This window comes from Fusarium redolens (assembly GCF_020744475.1).
Source record: "Fusarium redolens strain MPI-CAGE-AT-0023 chromosome Unknown BKA55scaffold_21, whole genome shotgun sequence".
Lineage (NCBI taxonomy): Eukaryota > Fungi > Ascomycota > Sordariomycetes > Hypocreales > Nectriaceae > Fusarium > Fusarium redolens.
In genome coordinates, this window is record NW_025763684.1 from 290244 (window position 1) to 315056 (window position 24813).

Genomic DNA, 24813 nt, shown 5'->3' on the forward strand with positions numbered 1-24813 from the left:
CTATGAGCTTGTTCTTATTATCCGTTTGAGCGGCACAAGGCTCAGACAATCTTCACCGGCCTTGTGGCAACATTTTTAAAGTCGAGCACTGGGGGAGAAGGACTCATACACGAGACGTACGGTTCGCCTCATAGAAGCCTGAATTATATGTGCAATGGCATTTCAAACCGACATTTACAGAGTTTGGTACGCCGATGTAGAAAGAGGTCTAGGAGGAAGAGTCGGAAGTCTGGCCAAGCGCTAAAAATTAGCGTTACCGAAGTAGGGGCGCCTCGGATAAATATCTCGGGCGCTTCGGCTGCCGGCCAAACCCGCTCGCCAGACGTTGGCTGCTGTGGAATGGCGGCTAAACCCGGGGAGGAAGAGAAACTGATGGCTGCCTGGGTGGCGAGAACAAACGGAGACTGTCTAATCTCAACGCTCCGACCCGAGACGAAGGTTTTTCTTTCTTTCTTCGAAAGAATGTGACTAATAGACGCTCGACATAGACGTGTCGGCTTCATGACTTGCAACAACCTTGTAGAGCATCTGTCCTGGCTGTTTACCGGCCAAGCCCACTACAAGCCTGCAATACCACCGTTTCTGAGGGGCAGTGACGCCTCCCAAACTGGGTTGTCCCAGGTACAACATTCAGACACAAGAACGACGATGCTTCCAACCCGAAGCGTTTAGTCGACTTGACGACGAAGCACATTTAAACGACGCCGTCGACTACATCTTATCGGCCGGGCGGGCTTGGCGCGAGGTTTCGGGATACGGACCAGGTGATAGTGGAGGACGACGACACCATGGCCTGCCTCAAGTCGAGTTCGAGATCCAGGAAGCCCGGTCTTATTTCAAGGCCCCAGCAGCTTCTCAGCTCCTCTTGCATCACCCCTAATCGCTTAGCCCGACAAGATGCTTCTGCCAGGCGCACTAACCTCAGTAAGTACCAGGGTGCCATAGAGACAATTCAAGCTAATTGGGTGTTTCCAGGCACATGGAGCCCTGAACCTTGCAAGACACAAAGCCTACCGAAGACGGCCCCGACTTCGGCCGTGGTCCGAACCCTTCGTACGAGCAGCCCCAATTTCCCCGACCTCAACGCCGATGGTCTGGAGTACTTAGACCTTAACCAACGATGCCTTCGACTGTGCCGCTACGATGCTTACACTGCATATCTTTGACCTCTGCCTTGTATTCCTCTCTTCCTCTAGTATGCCTCGGGTTAATGTTAACCTAAGATGATTATCCCGAGTAAGTTCTTCAAAGCCTTCCTGCAGTAAGCTTTTCTTCGATCTTTCCCACAACTCGGCTGTCGTGGTTGTAGATTGAAACTGTCTACTAATCACCTCCTCTTGAAGTGAACCGACGTCTGGGACCGAAAGATAAAGTATTTTCCTTTATCATAGGGAGTATGTATTATCACATTATGATGATGGCCTCCGTAGCTCATTATGGTTTGTAAGAGGCTTGGATAAGTGGCTTGGGGAAACTGGTTTTTGCAAATTCAGGATTACCTGACCCTCATGTTCAGTGATGTGGATATCAATCCGGTTATGATCCAAAAATCAAAAGACATCTCTCTAATTACCCATTTTTCAAAACGCCACAACTGTCGCGTTACCCCTTTTCTATGTATCATACGCGGACGAACATGTAGCTACGCTTTGGTTTATTTACCGAGCCTGGTTTGGCTACATTTGGGTTTGAAACAGCGCAATATATTCTACCTCCTACCTAGCATAACCCTGTCCTTGTTAAGTTCTTTGCGGTTAACTTCAAATAGAGCATACCAAGATATAATATCAGGTCTGATGACGGCTTTGGCGTGGTGACCATCCGATCGAATGCGATATGTATGAACCCAAGTTGACCATCGTCCGACTCGTCCGGATTGTTCGGATCCACTTCGTATTCCAGACCGATCAAGTCCCTCGAGAAGTCTTTTCTCCCGCCAAACTCCTTCAAGTGAAGAGCAGAATCAAGTCGACGAAGCCACGTGACTGGCGTAGGAAAGCTGTTCCTCGCGTCGATACGTCCTGCTTCTCGACTCATCTCTGTCATGGAGTTGGCACGCGGAGAGCGCTGATGGTGGCACTATTGTGAGATGTACCTCTTATTGTTAGCCCTTGAGGCGGTATGCGGACTGAGTGGAGGTATTTCGGCTTTTAGTGCAATCTTCTCCGCATCTTCGACGAGTCCAATGACATATTGTAAACTTTTAATTCCTTCTCTACTTTGGTCGATGACTTGACTTCTTGGGCTGACGCTGTCGAGGAGGACGATGAGGTCCGCATAGAAGGCCAGCTTGAACAGTGCGTCGATGCCGGCGCCTTCTCGCATTCTGATAACCGACAGGAATCAGAGCAATAGGTTTCTCCCTCTGTCTGGGTGCCGCAAGCGAGGCACGGATCATACAACCATTCTTGGCCTGACGGCATATTGAAGACTGTCGGAAAGTCTGGCGTTGTTGGGGAGTCGGAGAGTGACGGCACGGCTGACACAATATTGTAATATAGAGCTCGAAGCTTTGTGAAGCAGAAGTTGCTCTATCTAGCCATTAGTTCAAAAGTTAATATGCAACAATCGCCTCTTGAGTCGCCTCCCCACCATCTCTCCAACTTAAAGACTATGTTCTACAAATGTATCTGGTATGATTGAATCCTCCCCATCTACGTCCCAATGTTCATCTTCATATCCTCACCAATTTGTTTCCACTGACTGACCAACTTCGAGATACAGAATCTCTTCTAAGTGCGGTAGCTGGCCCCATTAAGAATAGCAAAGCGCTACGCAAACCATTTCTTTGAAAATACAAATCGCCAGTTTAGCGCAATAATGCGCTTTGCTATCGCTTAACAGTGGCCAAATACCGGCAGGCGGCTAACCAAGCATCTGACAGACAAATAGGTAAGATCTACCGACATATCATAATAGCCTTTAGGATCATGAGACTTAGTGACCTGCGCTGCCGCCAGGTTAGCGAGGTATTTTCTGGTATTATACCTTGTTTTGTCAGTATGTCGATACATTCCTAACCGCGGATGAGTCCAGCATGAGGTTACTGGTCACAGATGAGGGGGGGATTACCTCAGCATCCTGCATGACTTCGTACCGAGTTCAAAGCGAGAACCAATACATGGAATGGAAATTATTTCGCCCCTAAGGGGGTCTAAATCCAAGGCACAGTGTGGTAATTAAGCGATTCACAGTCCGGACGATTTGGTCCTGGTACTCAGAGCCCCACAGCTTCATACAACGAACGGTTTAGCCAGTTTTGACCCTCCAAGTGTTTGGAGTCTTATCTTGCATAGCTAATCCTCTTAGGCTAATCCTCGCTTGCCTGCTTTCAAGTAATTCATGTGGAGGAATCTTAAGGTCCCCACAATATAAGATATTCATGAACAGCGATGAGATCAGTCTTTCCACGTACTGATAGTGCGACCGGCCCTTCAGCGATTTAGAAAAGGATGGTTTTCGCACGTTTCTGCTGATCGGGCAACTCTCTGTGCACTAATGAGGTCCGAAGAAAGGTGAGCTTGATCTTTAGCCACCGACCAGAGCTGTTTCCGGACCATCACCGACAACCCATCCTCTCCAGGATCTTTCTACGGTTTGGCTGCCATCGAGTTCTGTTCCACATTTCCGTTTGCAACTCCTTGGCGTGTGGCTACTAGAAAGCATCGCCCCAGCTCCATATTCATAGGGGTACGAGACGTTACAAAGCAACTCCGTCTTAACCAGAATCGTAAATTGCTCTTCACGTGGTTTCTTACGCCGCATTTTTAATATTGAGGGACAGAGGTAGCGACTAGCGTCAAAAATGTAAATATGTGTTCCAAGCAACCTCATCCGTTTGGTGTTCTCGCGGTCCCTCGTAGATGGATAGCCCTGGTCCATATTCATTGAAGGATAATGGTGGAACTGGCTGAGTAAAGACCATCGAATCAGGGGGCATAGTAGCCGTTTGAAATGGTCCTAAACACATCATATCGAACATGACGTCTGGAACCTCCGAGGTGCTAGATCCCTGCTGAGAAGAGATTCTCGGGGTTGCCGGGAAACGACCTCCATTTAGACTCTGCGTATTCAACTCTTTGGTGGTGCTAGCATCACTTGGGCTTCCATCGCAGAGGCTTAGCGAATTACCGTAGGTATCAAAGGCAGTAGAGCAAGCGACTAGCCTATTCACACACTTCTGCGCCTCATTCGCGATGTAGTTCTGGATGAGAACGCAATTGCATTCTGTATGCCGCAGTAATTGGGTCTTTAGGTGGTAAATTTCGACGGTTAGAGACTCGAAACACGTCATGAGATAGCGGTTCTGGTCCTCCATAGTTTCTTCTCGAGCAGCGAGGGCTAAGGCTTCATCACGCTTGCGGAGACGACACTTGTTCGCCGCCATGCGATTACGTTCGAGCACTCGGCGCCGGCGGGGATCCTTGGGAAGATCATCATCATCGGGCTTCTCTCTTTGACCCGTTACCTTCTGCTCTTTTGACTGCTTCTTAGGTTTTCGTCCCCTTTTCCTTGGCTTGGATGACTCTGCAGCCTGCCCAGAGGCACTGGACTCGAAAAGTGCCTCATTTGCTTGTGATTGTGTTCGGGTGTGGGCCCGCCGGTTCAACTTCTTGTCTCCTTGAACGGATTGCAGTATATTTTGTAGTGTTTCGCTACCTCCGAGGTTGTTAAATTCCGTGGGCTGAGTTGGTAATGCGATGTAGGTGGAACCGACACCCACTTCCATCGGGACCGGGGAGGCATCAATCTCTTCCTTAAAGAATGAGCTGGCGCCTATTTGGCTTTGCGTCGGCTGATATGTCATATGGTTTCGAGACATTGGGGGAGCGGTACTCCTCCTGCAGGATGATGGGATCATTAGTACGGTGTGGTGGCGATAACTTCTGAGTGAGATTCGAAGGCAAGACCTCTCAGCGGTGAAGGATAGGACTATACGAAGATAATAGAAAATGACCCAGGTCCGTGGGTTGTAATTGCCAGCTCAGTTAATAAGCTGCGATGAGAGGTCTTCAAACGCCTAGGTTGACACCCTGGATATGGCAGAAGAGGGAATGCGAGGATTAAATATGGCAGATTTCACAAGCAACTAACAGACCAGGCTGCGGTACCGGGCACAGTGCGCAAAAGCTTATCCATACCTAGCTAGGAACACAGCATCAGCAGCGACTAAGCTTAGGACAACCGGGACATGAGCAGAAAACAGACTTTTCCCGTGGGAGGGGATGTTAAACGCCCATCTTCGAAACCCGAGGAGATCAAAAAATTCCTTTATTTAAGGAGATGACCTATGCGGCCATGATTGGCCAATCTGCCGAGGATTTTAGAGCCCAGTCATTAGTCATCATCCTTGTGTTGAGTCTCGAGGGACAGGCAATTTCACTGGGCCAATAAAACACACAGAATCATGCATGCAGAAATGCTTGGCTTGCTTGAAGCTCTTGGAAATGTGTGGGCGGTTTACGGTATGCGCAGGCATGTGATTGTGCTTGGACTTTTGGGGGACGAGGGTTCTGTATAGAGGATAACCGGACACACCAGCTCACCGGAAGGCGCCGAGTTGGGGGCCAGATGAGGATACGACCGGGAGCGTCTTGTCCGTAGTTCTCATCCGACGTGTAATGCGGAGAATTGGGGCGGTACCACGTTCTCTTATTGAGAACTAGCGCCAGCTTCTTACCTCTAAGTTTCAGCCATCCGCGTCATACTTTCACTCGATATCCTGATACCACATAAACACTGTATTGGAGCCATGAGAGCATCGGACGTCTGCTATGTGGTAGTTGAGGACCAGTGGGTGCTCTTGCCGGTTGCTCTTGAGGCTCCGCAGACACTGTGGATAGTCAATTTTGTCGGCTTCAGTCGGAGGTGACATGGCGCATAAGATCGCGCCGCGGATAACTCAAAGTCTGCCCAAGCTACTTGTGCGTTCTTAATGACATCTGTCTTGACTGGTGGTCACTGCATATGCAACCTGTGTCACCGACATCATAAGTGCGTTTTCCACATGTTGAATCCCGGCGCGGGCGAATTGTCGTATTGCAATTAGCAAACAGTGAGAACAATAGTTTTGGAAACAGCAGCCACAAAAGAACTCAATGGGCTTCAATCGTTCATTGCATCTACACCCGCATTGTTTTGACTCGAGGGAGCACGCCACGAACACTACGCGTCCACCAACGGCAGCGACGATATCTGAGCAACAGTACAACCCACGGGAGTGTGACGGTGGAGCCCAAATTTTCAAGTGTCGCCAAAATTCGCCACTTTTACTGGCGTAGTGAATTCTTTTTGCGTCATCGTCATTCTCCGCTCCCGCCCCAAATCCAGCGCCTAGACGCTGTACACTGCGCGCCGCGCTGCACATTGCTCACTGAGTGGCGAGAAGACATTGCAAGTCAAGCTACAGCTGTCAATTAAGAAAGCTATGCGTCTCTGACCTGCTATACCGAGTACGGCTTATAGGCCATGGCAAGGTGGCTCGAAACTCTCCGACCGGTCTGCAACGGTACCGCAGGATAGGTTTCCCAGCAGTATCCCTGATATCCGGGAGTGGTTAACATGTGAATATGACTGATTGCCAAGATGAAGAGGGTCTTTTCACTGTAAACTGACACCTTGCAGAGAGTGCCATTCATGATGTCACTCTATCGATTTCATGGCGTAGCTACTCCTCTCTCTTCTTCAATCTCGATTGCTATGGGCCATTATTGGCACGGCGCCACGCCCAAGTTGATGGGATCTCAACCTTCCTTTTCTCGCCAACGGTCGCACACACCGGAGCTGCCCTCGAGATCAGGGGCGAATTCTAACAACCCAAGAACCCGGAGCTTTCATTACACCTCAAAACGAGCAGCCTGGATATACCCCTGTATGACATGCGGTGTGTAGGAGGCAGCTCTATGAACCATCTATCCAGATGGCCGCTCTACCTCCTCCGAAGGAAGCAGCTACTTTATTTTCTCGGAGATGGAAGAATGCCATTCTCCCTCGCAACTGGCGGGCAGGACAACGACGTCTCAGTCTGGAGCAGACCCAACGAGCGACACATGCTATCAGTCTCTTGAACATCTAGGCACCGCAGCCTCTTCAGCTTCCTCGCCGCCTCCTATCTACGGCGAATCAATGGACATGTCCTGTTCCTCAACACCATTTGGGGATATTTCCACCCCACCCGATTATAATGAAGGAATTCACCCGGTCAAGCCGTCGGCAGAGCACGCTTGGTTGCCCAAATTTCAGAAAGACGGTTTCTTTGTAGCACCGGACAATGGCCTGGAACACCGGCCAGATCTCAAGGCGGGCAACTCGTACTACGCCTCGTCTATTGACAATGATAATCCGGCTGATACGTCAACACGGGGTTTTCCAGAATTAGGAAAGTTCCACGAGCGCGCTGAAGTTGACACTGCTATTAACGCCCAGCCATGGAGGAATGTCGACTACCTTTCTCATGACTGGGAGGAGGAAGAAATCCCGTCATCATGGAAATATATTACCAGCCGCCGAGGAGAGCACCCTAATAGCGCCCGTTTGAAGAATACATGCTGGAGAACATGGACGAAATACAAAAACTACCTGAAGACTGTGTCTCCCAAAACGCTCAAGCTGGTAGGGACATGACGGAATTAGGCACGAATATCAAGCTAACTTTGTAAAGGCTGAAAGATAGTGATGTGAGTTGGCTATATGGGCCCGTTCAGCCAGGTGCTAGCAAGAACTACTTAACATGTGGACAAATGCGCCGGATACAACTGTCGATGATGGGTTGGGCACTGACCTGTCACTCACGCAGAGCGGCTTAAGGTTTTCGTCTTGTTAAGATCGCAAGCACTAGAGTTCATGAAGACTTATTGCCTGGCTCATAATTTTTAGGAACAGTGGTTGCTTTTATGAAAGCTTTCTCTCGCCACGTAGCTTATATTGCATTTACTTCGTTATAGATGAGATTTTATGACGTGAGTAGTCATTTAGCTAAGTTCATTGCTAAGGAAACTAACTACCTTGGCATTACACTAACTTAATTTCGCGACGAGAAGCTTGACGCCTAGACTTGATGTATTTTCTAGTTTCCTTTTTCTCATTTTGGTAAATCATAGGATTCGTACACCCCAAAATTAACCGTCTTGCTAATACCTCGCTTGCCGTGTATGTCCTCAAGCTCGATCTCCGAGGGCGTCCTTTGGGATACCCGAGATTCAAGGATGCGCTCCTGTGAGCTTGTCTGGCTAATGTTATTTCCACTTCGGTGGGCCTCAATTATTTGCTCGTTTGGCGCTACAGAATATAATCCCTTATTGGTATTTGAGGTAAATTGTCTGGGGCCACTTCTGGATGTCTGACTTCGAGAGGAGGATGCATACGCCTGATCCGTGAACACTAATCTGGACGCGAGCATGTCAATGCTACGAGATGCGAGTTAGCAAGCGTATGGCAAGAGTATCTGTATGCCAGTGATGCGTTCAACTGACAGCATGACGAAAGGGAAGAGGCATTCCATGGTGTAGGCAAATCGGTCCAGTTGGCTTGCCACGTTCGTCGCGCTCTGCGCCGTAGTCTGGAAAGAGTCGATGCTGGCAAGATATCGCGCCTTGCGCCCTTGTATATAGCTTGCCATTGTGTTCTCTCCATCCATATACTTGTAGTCGCAAAGGAGCCACTGTCCTTGTCTTTGCTACTCAAACGTGGCTGATTCTTTGTTTCCCAGTACTTCTTTTCACGTTCTACCACCACACTCAGATGAGAACATGAGACCGGGCCGAGTTTCTTGTGGCGCCACTCGCGATTGGAACGAATCTGTATGCACTTTCTTGAGGACATCTCTTTGTAGTTGTGTCTGGGAATTCACTTGGAACCATCTGCTGCCCGCCCTGCTAGGGAAGAAGCGTTGACATGCGACGCCCTCCTCCCATGGTGACTCGTAAGCATGGGGGCTTCTGTTTGGCTCGAAATAGCCTCGATGCCACATTCTAAGAATCACATCGAGTCGAAAAGTCATTTCCTTCCGAATACCGTAATTTGTAAGGGCTGTCGTATTCGAAGTAGCTCTCAAGTGCCGTTTGTTAGCCTCCCAGGCTTTTAGAAGAGCACCACGACGGATTTGCGTAGTATTCGAGGCTTGCCGACGCCCTTGTTTGTCTGCAGAAAGATCGTTCAACATAACCTCACTCAAAGCGAGGAGTGGAAGAAAACCTGACCCGAATATTTCATAGTTGCTGAACATGACAGAAAACAGCTCTTTATGGCAGCTATACGCCTTGGCGCGAATGCCCCCTGTCCTGCGCTCGTGGGGATGGCCTGGGTTGGTGGCTCGAGAGCGCTTCGCCTTAACTTGATAGTCCCCGATATCGCGAAGTAAGAACCGCTGGAATTTCACAGCATTCTAACGAGACTCAGGTACGATTCTGGAGATTTGCTCATGCAGATGAGAATGGCATTGGCTCCTCCATAGAACAGTGAAATGTCCCCGCCCGGCAGTACTATGGGGTGGATCACTCGCAACGTAATCGCGGGCTCCAATATCGATCCAACAGGAATGAATGTCTAGGTGTGCAGGATCAAGAGCCTGAAGGACTGAGCTCTCGAAATCGTCCAAGGATGCGTTAAGTGTTTCTTTCCCGAAAGTATTCTTCAAATCGTGAGACTGAAAAGGTAACCGAGGACCCTTGAAGTATGGCACAGTTTCTCCGCTCTTGGTCGTGAGCTGGAATTCATCTGCTTTGCAGACTACCAGAGTCCAGAAAAGAGGAAGGTCTTCCGCCGGGATTGTATATTACAGATGGACTGCCCTGTTGACATCATCAGGCCTCCATCGATTATTTCCTGGCTTTTCTTGGAACGAACGAGACTTCGCATACGCTATGTCGTACGTTCGTGGTATTTCCTGGCGACAAGGATCAGACATGGCCTCACAAGCTGCCGGGATGATGATGTGATCATAAAGATCTTTCTGATGCTCAAGGGACAGAGCATTCCGAGTGGCTGATGTTGAATCAGGGGCTGCACAAGGGAAAAAGAGGAAGGCCGAAAAATGTACACTATGTGTGTTAGAAGTACCAAGCCCGATATGCCTTGTCTTGGCCAGGTCCAGTCCATGAGGCTGAATCACCTCATCGCATGACAGCTTTAGAGCGAGAGAGGGTAGAAAAGATAGGCGGAAGTTGTTGGGAGGTCGAATTGCTTGCAGACCTGTAGCCCCAAGCCAAACGCTGTCAATATCCCACTGTCTACACAGAATCAACTCTAGTTCATTCTCAGGGAGAAGTTGCATCTGCGATTTGCGGAACGAAAGCAGGTGGCTGGGCTATTTGACAGGAAGCCCCTACACTGTCGGAAAAAGCTGCCGGGATCATAAGATCCAGCTTCACCAAAAATCGTCGGTAGAGGAGGAAGGGAGCTTTGTAGGTACTGTACGCTCTCTCGAAGGGAACAATTATGCTCTGGCTCATTGACCTCAAATCCATTTTCACCTGATCCAAGTGTTCTTGTCAGTATATACCATTCAATAGCCTGTTCGGAGATACGGCAAGACGTACAATTACACTTGGAATGGAAGAAGATTCGGAAAGCCTGGTCGTACGCAGTCTCATGCGGGTCGAGAAAATCGGTGCCTAACTCAGTGTTTTGATGCCGGAGGGCTTCGATGAAGCTATCGAGCGTCTCATTGCGGTTCTCACCGACGTCCGGGGTGATATACCCCGAGGGATATTGTGAAAAGCCAGCGCATGAGGGTACCGAGTATGTCTGTAGATTTGCCCGAACACGACGCGTTGACGTTGAAGGGCCCGGTGCCTCAGCGATAGACTGAGATTGGTGATTATCGATCATCGTGCCTAGCTTGGACTCTCTTGAGGGTGTTGAGGGTAGTCCATCCGTACGTGCGACAGAGGGTAGTGTTTGCGGGAATCCGTAATCGATGCAATCGGTTGCGGTATCTCTGGACGCGAAGTCGCGTAAGCGCTCGGGTCGACTCTGGCGTGCATCCTCAGGGAGTACGCGTTTCAGTGGGAGCTAGCTGGCCTACAGGCCAAGGTCTTCGTGTTGATGGCGCATCAATGTGCGCTGCGACCTGTTCGGCACCATGCCTCGTTTCTCTTGGCTGGCCCGTGGGTGACGGAACTGCCTGATCATCGGTGCTAGCAGAGGCCGTAGGATAAGATGGCGGATGTTCATTGACGTATACTGAAGGCCTGGCTTCTTCAAGCACGGTTATAGCCAAGGGGGGAGCGGAAGGTCCTGTCTGACGCGCTGATAAAGTGATTGTAGTGCTATTGTGCATCAGACCGTTACACGACCCTATCCTTAGGCGGCACCTGGCCATGGATAGAGTTGATCACGCGAATACCAGGGTAAGCAAAACACTCCTGACGAACCAGGTTTTGATGTTTCTGCTGTTGTCGACGCCGCCGGTGCCTCGCCCGCTCGCGTTCGCTTTCGACCTTGGATGGGTTTGTGAAGACTCGGCGGCCCATACTTAACGAAGGGCTTGCTTCCGGTCTGATCATTCATTGTTTCCGTCGTGATTGGAGGTCCCCTTTTATTTCAATTGCGATGCTGACTCTCTAAATAAGCCTAGTTATGTGTTTAAGTTAAATTAAAACAACGGCAGTTGCGAATCACACAACTCCATAAAATTTATCACATCTTGTACATGGATGGCGATTGGTGCCGAACACGACGCGAGAATACGGATTAACTTTGTTTGCGATCCAGCGCACATCATCAAATTAGTTATGCAGAACGGCTTGAAATGCAAGCCATGCATTTCACAAATCAGTCAGGATGTCGCAAGTGGATAGTTGCAGGGGGGTTCCTCTTTAAATAAGCGTTCATTGGCTCACGAAAAGAGTAGCAAGGATGCCGTACATTTTAAACGATTGCTGATTGGATGCTATGAGACAGGGAGGAGAGCCCGCTTTAGTAGATACTTACCCTATACAGGCTTTCAGGTCAGCTTTTTGACCGATACAGCACCTTCCTTTGTCATCACACTTTCTTGGCATACAAGTGTTAAGAAAGTGGCCCTGTCTACACCTAAATCCTTAACAAGTGCACAACAAACATTCCAATCTGCGCTTTGCGCAGTCGCAAACCGCGGCGATGGCCTCGTCTACGACGATCCCGCCCGCTGCCTTGGATCCCTTCGATCTGGGGATCCACACTCCCGTCAACCTGAACCGGGGAGCCCGTGCAGCCCTCTTGCAGAACAGTCCGGCAGCCGTCAACGGCACCATTGGTGTTTCACCCGGTCCCAGGCGGATGGCTCAGACACCATCCTCACCACTCAACCCCGCCACCATCGCCGCAGTTACGGAAGGAGCTGAGCGTGCCAGTCCCGCATCCATTTTTGAACAACGACCGATCTCTATCGTTGAATCAGCCAACGATCTCGCGCGAGAATACGTGGAAGAGTACAACATCAAGCTGGGGGTTTTCCAGGCCTTTTGTGCCAAATTTGAAGAAGCGGCCCAGCAATTCGTCACCGGACCGCAACGACGTTTCGCTCAGCAATTTGCCGATGATTTCCTCGGCTTTTGGAAACGAGAGCTCTCCTGCTCCGGACCTGCGACCCCAAAGCCTACATACAGCAGCGTCGCTGCTGCCGCGCCTCCCACTGACCATGACCGTCTGACCCACAGACAACAACAACAACATGGACGCCGACAAACAGATCCACCTCATCGCCAAGGGCAACAGACGACTATCGCCCCACCCCGACAAGACCTCCGTGTCTTCATCCGTCTAGAAGCCGGAGCTCCGGCCAGGGCCCACAGTAGCTATGCCATCCGGACTCTGATCCGGGAAAAACTCGGCGCCGTCTCGGACAAAATTCGACAGGTGTTCCCGGTCAGATCGGGATGGGCCGTCCTGGCCGCCGACTCTGTCACACGCGACTTTCTGGTAGATAAACAAGCTGAGTGGGCCGCTGAACTGGGAGCTACAGCAGTAGAAACGAACAAGGAATGGTTCACCTATGTGGTCTCAGACGTTCCCGCAAGGCTGACTGACTTTTACGGTAATGAGGTGGATAGTGACAGCGTCGTTAGCGACGAGATAGAAGTCCAGACTGGGATCAAGCCCATTGATGTACGTACCGGAAGACAATTCTCGGATAACCCCTTGACCAAGGCCCTGCTCGTGTCCTTTCTGAAGCCCACAAAGAGATTCTGGTCTCTTTTCGGCAGCAGCGCAGCCAGGCTTGTTGACAAAACCGACCGACCCAGACAGTGTGAGACGTGCTGGGGCTACCACTTTGCCCGCAACTGTCACAGACAGCCAGTTTGCCGACGCTGTGGTGAGACTGGCCATCTTGTAGACGATTGCATCGCACGAGAACAGTGCATCAACTGCTTAGGCCCCCACCAGGCCAACTTCCGTAGGTGCCCAGCTCGGCCAAAGACAGTGCACGGCGTGCTCCGCCGACTCACTAAAGAGCAACGAAAGCATGTCCGGACCGTAGGTGCGGAGACATACCGACAACGACATCGAGAACGGCATCTGGAATCGCATCAGGAAACGCAGCAGGGCATGGCTGAGCGACGAAGCGTGGATGTCACATCACAAGAACAGCCTAACCATCGTGCTCCCAGCCCAGCTGTATCAGGAGCACCCTCGTGCATCATGGTGGCCACGACCCCTCATGCTGGCTATGAAGCAGAGGAAGAACCCGAACAGCCCAGACCAGGCTCACCGCGAAAGCGCCGAATCGTACTCATCACTCGTCCTCATGACCGGGAATAGATATTCTCAAACACGAAAGAACGACAGGAAGCCGCTCAAGATCTTCCAGGCCAACGTCGGCAAGATCCCTCCGGCCCACGACTGCGCCCTGGCGCTGGCCGACTCGGAACGATATGACATTGTGCTCTTGCAAGAGCCGTGGACGGCTCACACAGAGACCCGCTGTCTAACCAAGACTCACCCTGCATACGACACATTCACGCCGGTCGACATGTGGAATAGCAACGATACTCGGCCTAGAGTGATGACATATGTCCGGCGAGACCCCAGACTCCTTGCCGACCAAATTCGGCCCTTCCAGACCCGAGACATTCTCTGGCTCGCGATCAACGGCATGACCATAGTCAACTTCTATCGTCAGAACGACGAGAGGGACGCCCTAGACACGCTATTTCAATGGTCTGTCCCGGAACGTTGCCTCGTAGCTGGCGATTTCAATGCCAGACATCGTAGCTGGCAAACAGGCCAAACTACGAACCGGGGGCAAGAGATAGCAGGATGGGTGTCTGAGAATGACCTCAGCCTTCTCAACACTTTAGATATCCCAACAAACCCGTACGGCAACACAATCGATCTTGCCTTTACTAACCTACCACTTGCTGAAGCTATCGTCGAGGACCATCTCGCCACCAGCTCTGACCACTTCACGCTCAGCCTGACCTTCCCAGACGTCAGATCGACTCCGGTGCAGCCAGGCAAGATTCGAGTGACGACGGAAGACGAGCTTAAACGATTCGTCGAGATCGTAGAGCTTGGCGCTACAGGAATCCCCCTCACAGATTCGACCCCCGAGGAGCTGGACGAGCTTGCGTCTTCACTCGTGAGTCTACTAACATCAGCAGCAAAAGCGTCTGGGAGGCCCGCGCGGAAAGGCGGACGCCCGGCTCCCTGGTGGACGGAGGAGTGCGCCGACGCCGCGGCTGCTTTTCGAGCCATCAGAAGAAGCTACCCACTCGGCTTCAACCAGGACGTTCAGATCGCCAAAAGAGGCTTTCATCGTGTGGTCCGTCGGGCCAAGAGGCGCTATTGGCGTAACCTCATCGATGGCTTCTCCAGCAGTAGCGACGTTTTCAAAGCTGTCCGGTGGCTAAAGTCCCCAGGAGCCTTCCAGCCGCCACCTCTACAGGTCGATAACGTCGTGTACGAAAGCCAGATGGATAAAGCCAACGCACTCCGACAGGCCACGCTTGAACGAAGAACTGCGGAGGACGACATCGCAAACGCATGGACGCCAGTATTCCCACCTAGATCGATCCCATTCTCTCCCGAAATCTCTCTGGAGGAGGCGCAATATGCGACTTGTCACACAGGCAATACATCCCCAGGGTCAGACAACATCACAGTCAAACTTCTTGAAGCAGTATGGCATACCATCGGTACACACGTCCGGCGTCTCTTCGAAAGATGCCTTACCATAGGCCATCATCCAAAACCATTCAAGGAGGCGGAGGTGGTCATGATCGCGAAACCGGGACGGAGAGACCTTACCGAACCACGAGCATGGCGACCCATCTCACTGCTCTCCTGTCTTGGTAAGGGACTAGAACGACTGATCGCGCGCCGCCTAGCCTGGGCAGCCGTTCACTACAGCGTCCTTCATCCGCAGCAAGCTGGGGCGCTCCCCAAGAGGTCGGCAACAGACTTGGTAACTGCTCTGGTCCATGATATTGAAGAAGCGTTTGCACGCAAGAAGGTGGCGACTCTAGTCACAATGGACGTCCAAGGTGCTTTCGACACCGTCATGCGCAACAGGCTCGTCCTGCGTCTTCGTGAGCAAGGCTGGCCTAATCATCTGGCTCGCTGGGCCGGCTCCTTCATGGGCGGCCGGTCGGCGCGTGTCAGGTACCAAGACACAGTCACGCCCTCTTCTCCCCTTCAGTGCGGCCTCCCTCAGGGGTCGCCGGTATCGCCAATCCTCTTTCTGCTCTACACTGAGCCAATCTATCGATTAGGGAACCCTCAGGGTCGCTTCGGCTATGCAGACGACACGGCCATCCTGTCCATAGGCGACACAGTAGACGAGACTTCTGCCATGGCATCTAGTTCCATCGCCGAGATGGTGCGATGGGGCGCGGAGAATGGCGTGTCCTTCGACACGAAGAAGACCGAAGTCATGCATTTCTCCCGCAGCAAACTCAGGACTGCGCCGGCAGTGCGCCACGGCGATGTCGAGAAATACCCTGAACCAGCTCTACGCTGGCTTGGTATCTGGTTGGATAGCAGACTATCTTTTCGACTTCATGTCGAAAAGTGGGCGGCCAAAGCAAAGGCAGTGGCTTATCATTTGCGGGGGCTCACCAACACGGTACACGGCCCTCTACCGAGCGCCGTGCGAGGCGCCGTCAGAGCATGTGTCGAGCCAGTGCTGCTCCACGGCTCAGAGGCGTGGTACCCGGGCAAGACCAGGCCGCGGTGGACCCATCCTACGAAAGATCTACCATCGAGTAACCAGCATCTCGTGCAAATAATGACAAAAGCCATGAAACAGGCTATGAAGGCCATTCTTCCCGTCTGGAAGACGACACCCATCACCGTCCTCCACAGAGAAAGCGGGATACCACCAGTCGATCAATTGCTTGACGCGAGGCGACTTAGGTTCTCCGCACGACTCAAATCGCTGGATGAGGCTCATCCTCTGGCGATCCGAACGCGCCCGCCCCGACAGCCTACTTACCACGACCTCATCAAACGAAGATATCAAATACAGGCAGAGAGCAGCTTCAGGACGCGCCTTCGACGTGCAAACGAACTCTTTGCACCCTGCACGCGGCCGAAACTCGTCTATCGATGCTTCCATCAAGAACAGTTGCCCCCACTGCAGACAGCGTCTAAAGAGAAATCGGCTGACGCCTTTTCCCGCTGGGTCGAGTCTCTCGACCCGCTCACCTTGGTCGTATACTCGGATGGCTCTCTTTCCTCAGAAGGGGCTGCCAGCTATGGCTTCACCATCCATCAGAACAATATCCCCATCTTTGACGGATCAGGTCGCCTCGGACCTGCTGAGGTTTTCGATGCTGAAGCTACCGGGGCTTTAGAGGGCCTGAAGGCTGCTCTAAACCTGCGAGAATTAGCAACACAGAATATATTCATCTGCCTAGATAACCTGGCAGCCGCCACGTGTCTACGAGGCACTCCTTCTGAATCCTCTCAAAACGTCTTTCTCGAGTTCCAAGCTCTGACGACATCGCATGGAGCCATCCAAGTTCGCTGGGTGCCAGGGCACTCCAACATCCCTGGCAACGAACAGGCCGACAAGCTGGCAAAGGCAGCGTCATCGCTCCCCGAGCCCGAAGGCGCTCAACCGACGCTGGCTTACCTACGAAGAATCGCAAGACAGAAGCCGAAAGAAGCGTTCCAGGCGTGGTGGTCCACCTCCGCTCCTGAGCAGTACAAAAGACTCAATCTCAAGGCGACTACAGGCTGTCCGCCGGAGCTGTCGCTCCCGCGTGCAGCCTTGCACCATCTGCTGGCAGCAAGGTCGCTTCATGGGGACTTCGCCGCATATCACGAGAGATTCGACCATAGTGATGCACGCCTGGTCTGCTCATGCAACCGACGCAAAGCACCGGACCACATCTTCTACTGCAGAAAGGTACCGCCGCGTCATCGGATGAGGTTGGCACCCTCACCGAATGCAGCAGTCAACCTGGCAACAGGAAGAGACTTCACCAAGTTCACCGAACTGTCTAAAGCCAGCGTTTTCTTTGGAAAGATCTGTCCTCGTTATTAGACGAGCACGACCCGGGACGCACTCGCATCCTTCCTCCCCTCTTTTACCCTTATACATTTCCTTTTTCTTACCTTTCTCTCTTACCTGTTCTCGGCCAGATGAAGGGCGCTAGCACGCCCTCTATCTGATCGTGACCACTTGAAGGCAGCCCTGAGGCTACCGCGCCCAGAGGCTCACGATCGCCTAACAACGGGCTTACCTTGCGGCTGTCGTTCATCAGCCGCGCCTGATCATCCCGCTGACGGGTAACAGGCTAGATAAGATGCGCCATTTGTGCCGTTGATATGCTGGATAGTGTGAGGTCTATCGACGCGTCTGCAGAATTGGAATTCGAGAGGAAGTCATAGTATTCTGTAATTAGTGTGTAGATAGGTCCCAATTTCTCTAGCTCAGCACGTCCTGTGCTCCATTAGGAGACTTTCGGGGCCTACGGCCCCCCGGACGAAAAATATACATAACATAACATAACATAACATAACATATTTGACCGATACAGATCGCCCCGGGTGAAAAAAATACAATTACCTGAATTAAATCAATTCATAGGAGCTCCAATACAGTATGACAATTTTTTAGTCCGTGCATCACTGTGGTGGGGAGGTGATGCGTCAAATTCTGTTTTGTTTATTCTTTTCAAACGCACAGGTCAACCCTGACCCCTCCGACCATCATAGATCGGACCCGGACCCCGCGCTGCCGCGCAACCTGCCGTTCGCGGATTTGCACAGGTTCACCTACCCACCTACTAAATCCTTCTTTGTCCTTTTTACTACTTTCTTAGCGCTGCGCGCCTACCTGCCGTTAGCCGACTTACATGGGTATACGTCCCTAATAACCCCCCTTTGTAACGGTTGCACAAGCCGTTAAACCACAGGGCAAAAGATCGGGCCATAATCGCTATGCAAGCAATCATGGGTGTGTGGGATGATGTCAACAAGGGTGTATCGAGAGGGCTACGAGATATTACGCCTCTGCGGGCCAGTATTTAGTATTAATGGTAATTTAAGGAACTAAAGGACACGACGCGTGCGTGGATACCCCAGTAACGTGTGCGGACCGAATCTGGTCAAATTACCACTATGACCGCGCACAGTAGGTAGGCAGTCGTGATTATGCTACTAGCAATTCATCACCACAGGCAGACTGGCTATATTACTGACGAATGAGACTCTCTTCATACTCTGCCCCATTCCGTCAAGATTTTAGAATGATGCACCGTTTCTAGCGCCAACCTGACTTCATGCCCCGTTCTTTACCGCACGACGCTGTTTTAAAAAGCGATTAATTGGAAGGAAGATCCATAAGCAAACGGCAGCATTCAGTGTCTTGCGAGCGACTTTATTCCAACTGAAGATATCTCGTTCATTCCTTGCACGACGCCGTTCTACAGAGGACCTCAGTAAGTTTCATATATATCGGAATGACTGAATTTTATTTAGTGAACGAACAACGTACCTTGTATCGTATAGTAACAAAATGTAATCAGCAGCAGACCAATAATTACTGCCGCAATGGAAATTCCAACTTTTGCGCTTCGGGACAAAGAGCCTTTGGGCACATTGGAGCTGCTGCCCTTTACGGGATGTTGCGCTGAGTTGCCTTGATGTTTAGCCATGATCGACCTGTGAGATGGTCGATCTGCGTAGTGTTTGCTGTATATACTCTTTCAAAGGCCATATGTGGCTTTTAATCTCGGAACGGTCAGTAATAGGAGCGAACTCTGGTCTGCATACCATGCCTAGTCCTACAGTCCAAAATCAATTGTTGTACGGAGTACAATTGATTTATTTTACCCCACTTTACAAGGGGTAGACTTGATTTTCGACAGGGGGTAGACTTGAATTTCTGATTGGTGCTTGATTACACGCTGTCCGCGTAACGATGCGGCTGGGGGACATCGCCGATGGCTTGGAAATTGAACACTTGAGGGAATTGAGCTTCAATTTGACTTGTTATTTATTAATTTCTTCAAGGAAGAACAACAAGAACTAGAGCGATAGCATGGTTAGCTTCAGGGCCCTTAGGCGTTAGCCTACCGAGCGCCGTCGGGTATATGCTAATGATAGAACCTAGTACCCGATACTATCCGTGTCTAGCCGTGATGATATTTGCTTAGTCACGGGCTTCTCACGCGTGGGATAACCGAAAGGAAGTGGAGAGCTACCAAAGCGACTGTCCAATAGCAGAAAGCAATTTAAATATGGTGGATGCGCGTTGGCCCCAGCAATCGCAAAACAAACAACAAAACAGAACGATTTCAAGTTATTGGCAATTATCGACAACCAACCTCGTGGCTTCATGCTATAGCTCCATATGGAAACTGAAAAGGTCATGGCAGATAACGGTGTATCAAAATCTATCCAGCAATGTCTCAAACCTCGTCGTCGACTATTCGCTGCCACGCGTCAGCAGAAGAACGTCTTCTTTTATCATCCTGGCTACCAGGACGGCCACAACCTCCTCTTGAATCTACCAGCGTTGGATGCAGGGGGAATCCATCATGAGACCGCACGAATCGCTTGTGCTATCCTCGCCGCCTGTAGATTTGATGGTTATTTCTCGACGAGTAAAAACGGGCCAAAAATTCCAGACAGACCGGATGATATCCTACAAGACAAGAAATATTATTTTTGTATCGAAGGCGGTAAGCTAGCCTTGATATCTCCGAGCTATTTGTATGAGGTTTTGCTGATAAATATTGACAATAGATATCGAGTACCCGATTGTGCCATCGTTCGATAACTTCCAATGTCCCGACGAGCTTCCTGAGTCATGGTTGGATGACCTCGCTCCAATCGAACCAGGAGTATATAGAGATGCCCGCGAGCGTGATAGCGGGTGCCGTATAACAGGCTCATTTCTGCCTACGGAGTTGGCCCATATTATTCCGCAAGCACAGAGCGACTGGTGGCAGAAAAACCTTATGTATACTTACGTCGCCAACCCCGACGAGAGCTTTGATGCAAAATGTCCGGACAATACGATTCTACTTCGATGCGACATGCATAAAATGTGGGACGACAATCGATTTGCTGTCTTGCCCAAGGCTGGCGGATGGTATACCCATGTGCTTCTTAACAGCACTACTACTGAGCTAGAGCAGGAGTATCACAATCTTCAACTGCAACCCCTGCGAGGGGTTTCACGATATTTCTTCTTCTGTCGCTTCGCTCTTGCTATTTTTGCCAAGAGTGCGTTCCTTAGGCAGCGTATACGGCGCAAGCTAGTTATCCTCGACCATTCAGGCTCATCGAAAGTGCGCGAGATGTCGGTGGACGAGTATAAGGAACTTATCAATCTTGCTGCCCGCGGGACAAGCAGAAGCACCAGCCCAACAAAACGACAAAGGCGCGATCAATCACAAAGCAACCCACAAGGCGATGCATTTTCCCATGTCGACGATTCACCCGAGGACGAACTCGAGGACGACGCGGATCAGGAATTTACACGAGGACGCTCTCGGAAACGGGTCGGTTCGCCTATACTGCCTGATGATATCGATATGGATGGGACACTTGCTCCTAGCAGTCCACCGCCAAAACGACAACGACTTACCGATACACCTGTTCAACCTCACACTCCGCCTCAATCCATCAGTCCAAATAGATCTTAAGGATATTCCAAAGGCTAGAGGACCAGATATAGCGAAGATTGTGACGACAAGGAAAGCAACAGATGCTCACGTGGCCATCGTCAGTTATCTGACGGCGTGTAGGTTTGGCCAGTATTACTGCTTGCCAACCTCTAAGATGCACCTCGGCTTTTGTCTGATGTTGAGGACAGCCGCGCATATCCTCATCATCACTTTGGTCGCTGCCAGTCCCATATCCATTACTCCCATTATCATCCCTCAAATCATTGAGGGGTCTCTTCCGGCGCCCAGAGATTAGCACATAAATCTGTCTTATCCTATGCATTTGCTTGAACATCCTCCCAGAACGGCAGTACAATCCATAAATAGTATATAACCAAGACACTGACTTCTCTCGGCAAAAACCGATGTATAACCTTGAGCCGCTCGATTTTTTGAGAATTCCTTGTAGAGTCTCCAACCACGAGCAGCCTGCCGCATAGGGATTAGTTAAAAGAATCGTTGGAGCCGCCATGACGCAATGGATTCGAAATGGCTGAGGAACCCCGCTTCCATATTACTTCAATTTGTTACGAGCATTGGCTATTACCACGGTCAGCTTGTATTTAATTTTGAATTTGTTTCTAGGAGATACGAACCTAGTATCGATCATTATGACAGATTTCCCAAAATACAAGGCCAACACTGTGTGGTGGAACAGCTCTTCTATGTACATCCGCTGCCCACACTGCGACAAGATCCATCGACATGGCTTTGATGGGAACTATCACGTCATACACCATCGCGCACCCCATTGCGAGGGTGGTGAGTCTTACACGATCTGTTTTCCCTCCGATGGATTCTACGAAATCGACAGGAGCAGGGGTTTGTACGTGCGTGCAGGAGCCGACCCCGCCGCGTACTTCGCGCAGTTTGACCCTGTCCCTAAGGTAGACGTCAGCGACCGGCGCAAGTGGACTGAAGCACGGGAGGAAGTTGAGCTAGACGGCCTCGACTTTGGACCTATTCGCGTCAACAGACTGGACTTAACTGTCTCCGACATGATTGCGGGTAGATTACAGACAGTACGCTCCTATCTTGAAACATGTCCGGAGAAGGACATCTTTCTCCATGGTGTACAAGCTTTCGCGTATCGTCATTCTAGTATTGATGAAAGTGATGCCAGTCAAAACGTCACCGAAGATGACCGGGATGGAAACAATGAAACCACACAAACGGAGAGAGAGAGAATCACGACATCTGGGGAAACTGCACTACATATGGCCGCTTGTGAGATGTATCCAGAAATGGTCAAATTACTCCTTGATTTTGGTGCTGATCCGAATGTGAGAACGGTTGACGGACGAACGCCGCTAATGGAAGCTGCGATCTGGGGACGCTTGGAAAATGTGAAGTGCTTGCTTTCCCACGGAGCTGATAAGTCCATCACATGCATGCGAGAAGGGAAATGGTTACGTGCTATCGACTTTGCTGCGGATACTCGTGAGAATAGTGAAGAACGATACGACCGATCCGGTGATAAGCATCAAGTTTATAAGGAGGTGACGCATGAAAGAAATCAGGACCGTGTGGCAATCGTCCGGGAACTCTATGATGACGTTGGAGAGGGAGAAAGTCGGAACACAGCTATCTTTTCACATCTCGACGGCTTCGCCCTTACAACCCTAAGTGATGGGAGGAGTATCATTTCTTTACTTGCCAACTTTGACGTACCCAACAGACATAAGACCATTGGCATCCTCTTCAGAGGTGATACCATTGGCGGGCCTGGTTTTCCGCCCGTGGCTGCGATGAGTGGTTGGAAGCACCAGTCAGGCCCGGAACTTAATGTTTAGATTGAGGGAAGAACATGGACAGATGAGGTCCTTCGCCTTTGTCGAATCGTTGGCCACCACCTGCCTGCAGATGAAAAAGATCAAGGCAGACCCGGGCAGTTTAATGCTTGCCACGCAGAGAAGCAATTGGCTGCTTACTTTATAAGCAAGCATGTATTCCTTTCTCCGGATTTGGCTGTGGATGACCTTGGAATGTCAAGTTTATCTCTTGATACATCGCAAAGTGACTGCGAGCACCAAGATATGCTTGACGAGCTTCAAAAAGTACAACCCCCTGAGAGACTTCAGAAAGGGACAATTCTTGCTTCTCGTGCGATATGTAAGGACTGTAATGACTTTGTCGAGAAAGTCAATATGGCGCTCGGGTTGATGATAGAGTTCCGGGGAGTCAAGCAGTACTCTTGAGGCGGTGAGGAGATAGCCAATCTCGAGCAGGAAACCTATCCTAGCTGCGCGGCGGATTCAGCTGCGAATCCATTTGAACTCCTATAAAAAAAAAAGGTTCTAATGAAATGGCAACCTACTCTTCTATTCTTAATTGTCGTGTCACCTTAATTGTCCCGTATCCCTGTTCACTTCTCAAGTCCCTAGTAGTCTATCTAGTAGTCAATGACAAGCGATTTGGCCGGAACCGTCCATTCAGCTCATTTCCGCAGATTCGTTTATAGCCGGGCTGTATCGGTGATTGGTTCAAATTTCACTTAAGGTGGGGATCGCTTAGTATTGAGGGGCCTGCCGTAAGAGGTAAACACGGCAATGAGACCATGTGGCTAAGGCAGTCTGACCTGCTGGTGACTGGGATGTGGCTACTATACAAGGAGCTGTGCTCCTTTCAGACAAATGTGACTTAGAACTAACAATAACATAATCAACCACTTTTTGTGTTACCAACGCAGTCGTGGTGGTAATCCGATGAAGTACAATAAACTTGCACGTGCACGCGCTGTGTTTTTTGTAACTTAGTTGAACTCGGTATTTGCCGGTATAGGAGGAAGCTACGCAAATGCTGCTTTTTGTTTAGTATATGGCCCACCTGCCAGCGCCAGTATCGTAGTCTTACAAACGAAAAAAATGTTAAAAAAGAAACAGTCTAGACAGTTCACAATGCCGTTGTAACTCAATTCTCATCAGTGATTCAGCTGTGGTGGTATGTTATAAATATTCACGATCGGGATCGCCGGATTAACGAGGAACAATATCACTCCAATGCTAATATATTCAAGTCATCCTGCGCCAGGGCTTATATAAAATGACCTTGGCAGTTTGTAACTGATTACAACTAAATTCATTCCCTGTCCTCTACATCCACATTATGAGTAGAAGAAAATCAGACTCAGCAAAGACTGTTTGAATTTTGGAAAGACAAGACACCTTGCCATTGGCTACAACAGTTATGGGAGACTCAAGACCACGACAGACCAAGATAATAATCCACTATACAGACGTGTCTGTTCTTCAAATGACTCCACATTGATTCATCGGAATCAAAGCTGCGATGATCTTTCAGCCCAGAGCCACAATCAAAGAAGTACCAGCAATGCCCATGCGTATCCGTCTGTCCGAGGCGCCCAGGACGCCCGATAAAGCTGACATGTTTCGCCCTTAGATGTTCAATGGCTTGCCCCATGTCAGCCATTTCTTTATCATGCTCATCGCATGTTAATACAGGCCGCTGGCTAAATATCGTCAGTATCAATGGTCCTGTTATCGTGCTCTGATACGTAGCGCATACTTTCTCATCGCAAAGGAGCCTTTGCCTCTATAGGCTGCGGTAATAAATAATTCTCTTGTGCACTATGGTCAGGTTTCAATGTAAGTCGAGTAATCCGGGAAGTAATGTTGAATTTGGGAGCTCTGGAAAGTCATTGATGGCATTTGCGCGTGGGGTTTTGGTCCTAGAAATACTGTACACAATA

The 24813-nt window shown here is 50.3% G+C and overlaps 10 protein-coding genes across 10 annotated transcripts; 4 read left to right on the forward strand and 6 right to left on the reverse strand.

Annotated features, from left to right (window-relative positions):
- Positions 1–329: 329 nt before the first annotated feature.
- On the forward strand, positions 330–1365 carry BKA55DRAFT_582143 (uncharacterized protein). Its single transcript, XM_046194095.1, has 3 exons — positions 330–924; positions 976–1261; positions 1344–1365. The coding sequence occupies exons 1-2, from the start codon at positions 789–791 to the stop codon at positions 1164–1166; spliced, it is 327 nt and encodes a 108-aa protein (XP_046043400.1). The 5' UTR covers positions 330–788; the 3' UTR covers positions 1167–1261; positions 1344–1365.
- A 749-nt stretch (positions 1366–2114) lies between these two features.
- On the reverse strand, positions 2115–2537 carry BKA55DRAFT_582147 (uncharacterized protein). The gene has a single exon (XM_046194096.1). It carries the CDS (start codon positions 2421–2423, stop codon positions 2151–2153), a length of 273 nt encoding a protein of 90 aa, XP_046043401.1. The 5' UTR covers positions 2424–2537; the 3' UTR covers positions 2115–2150.
- A 1237-nt stretch (positions 2538–3774) lies between these two features.
- Positions 3775–5053, reverse strand: BKA55DRAFT_714352 (uncharacterized protein). The gene has a single exon (XM_046200862.1). It carries the CDS (start codon positions 4859–4861, stop codon positions 3800–3802), a length of 1062 nt encoding a protein of 353 aa, XP_046043402.1. The 5' UTR covers positions 4862–5053; the 3' UTR covers positions 3775–3799.
- Positions 5054–6969: 1916 nt separating this feature from the next.
- BKA55DRAFT_696194 (uncharacterized protein) lies at positions 6970–7672 on the forward strand (the record flags this gene model as incomplete). The annotated part of the gene is made up of 2 exons (XM_046200241.1): positions 6970–7611; positions 7661–7672. The coding sequence occupies 2 exons, from the start codon at positions 6970–6972 to the stop codon at positions 7670–7672; spliced, it is 654 nt and encodes a 217-aa protein (XP_046043403.1).
- Positions 7673–8003: 331 nt separating this feature from the next.
- BKA55DRAFT_582149 (uncharacterized protein) lies at positions 8004–8459 on the reverse strand. Its single transcript, XM_046194097.1, has one exon. It carries the CDS (start codon positions 8396–8398, stop codon positions 8081–8083), a length of 318 nt encoding a protein of 105 aa, XP_046043404.1. The 5' UTR covers positions 8399–8459; the 3' UTR covers positions 8004–8080.
- BKA55DRAFT_582150 (uncharacterized protein) lies at positions 8428–8998 on the reverse strand (the record flags this gene model as incomplete). Its single annotated transcript, XM_046194098.1, has 1 exon — positions 8428–8998. The coding sequence occupies one exon, from the start codon at positions 8996–8998 to the stop codon at positions 8717–8719; it is 282 nt and encodes a 93-aa protein (XP_046043405.1). The 3' UTR covers positions 8428–8716.
- A 774-nt stretch (positions 8999–9772) lies between these two features.
- On the reverse strand, positions 9773–11471 carry BKA55DRAFT_598587 (uncharacterized protein; the record flags this gene model as incomplete). Its single annotated transcript, XM_046196265.1, has 8 exons — positions 9773–9999; position 10037; positions 10109–10298; positions 10328–10469; positions 10536–10846; positions 10878–10936; positions 11024–11295; positions 11345–11471. 8 exons carry the CDS (start codon positions 11469–11471, stop codon positions 9773–9775), a joined length of 1329 nt encoding a protein of 442 aa, XP_046043406.1.
- Positions 11472–18447: 6976 nt separating this feature from the next.
- On the reverse strand, positions 18448–19343 carry BKA55DRAFT_582165 (uncharacterized protein). Its single transcript, XM_046194099.1, has 2 exons — positions 18926–19343; positions 18448–18854 (listed from the first exon to the last, which is right to left on the reverse strand). Exons 1-2 carry the CDS (start codon positions 19083–19085, stop codon positions 18709–18711), a joined length of 306 nt encoding a protein of 101 aa, XP_046043407.1. The 5' UTR covers positions 19086–19343; the 3' UTR covers positions 18448–18708.
- A 458-nt stretch (positions 19344–19801) lies between these two features.
- On the forward strand, positions 19802–21083 carry BKA55DRAFT_598574 (uncharacterized protein; the record flags this gene model as incomplete). Its single annotated transcript, XM_046196263.1, has 2 exons — positions 19802–20114; positions 20179–21083. The coding sequence occupies 2 exons, from the start codon at positions 19802–19804 to the stop codon at positions 21081–21083; spliced, it is 1218 nt and encodes a 405-aa protein (XP_046043408.1).
- A 632-nt stretch (positions 21084–21715) lies between these two features.
- Positions 21716–23302, forward strand: BKA55DRAFT_598575 (uncharacterized protein; the record flags this gene model as incomplete). Its single annotated transcript, XM_046196264.1, has 4 exons — positions 21716–22112; positions 22185–22872; positions 22909–23091; positions 23122–23302. 4 exons carry the CDS (start codon positions 21716–21718, stop codon positions 23300–23302), a joined length of 1449 nt encoding a protein of 482 aa, XP_046043409.1.
- Positions 23303–24813: the final 1511 nt, after the last annotated feature.

Coding starts and splice junctions, on each gene's coding strand:
- BKA55DRAFT_582143 (XM_046194095.1), top strand. CDS start 789: ATGGCCTGCCTCAAGTCGAGTTCGAGATCCAGGAAGCCCGGTCTTATT. Junction 925..975: donor TGCCAGGCGCACTAACCTCA/GTAAGTACCAGG, acceptor GGGTGTTTCCAG/GCACATGGAGCCCTGAACCT.
- BKA55DRAFT_582147 (XM_046194096.1), bottom strand. CDS start 2,423: ATGCCGTCAGGCCAAGAATGGTTGTATGATCCGTGCCTCGCTTGCGGC.
- BKA55DRAFT_714352 (XM_046200862.1), bottom strand. CDS start 4,861: ATGATCCCATCATCCTGCAGGAGGAGTACCGCTCCCCCAATGTCTCGA.
- BKA55DRAFT_582149 (XM_046194097.1), bottom strand. CDS start 8,398: ATGCTCGCGTCCAGATTAGTGTTCACGGATCAGGCGTATGCATCCTCC.
- BKA55DRAFT_582165 (XM_046194099.1), bottom strand. CDS start 19,085: ATGGCTAAACATCAAGGCAACTCAGCGCAACATCCCGTAAAGGGCAGC. Junction 18,855..18,925: donor TTGTTACTATACGATACAAG/GTACGTTGTTCG, acceptor GGTCCTCTGTAG/AACGGCGTCGTGCAAGGAAT.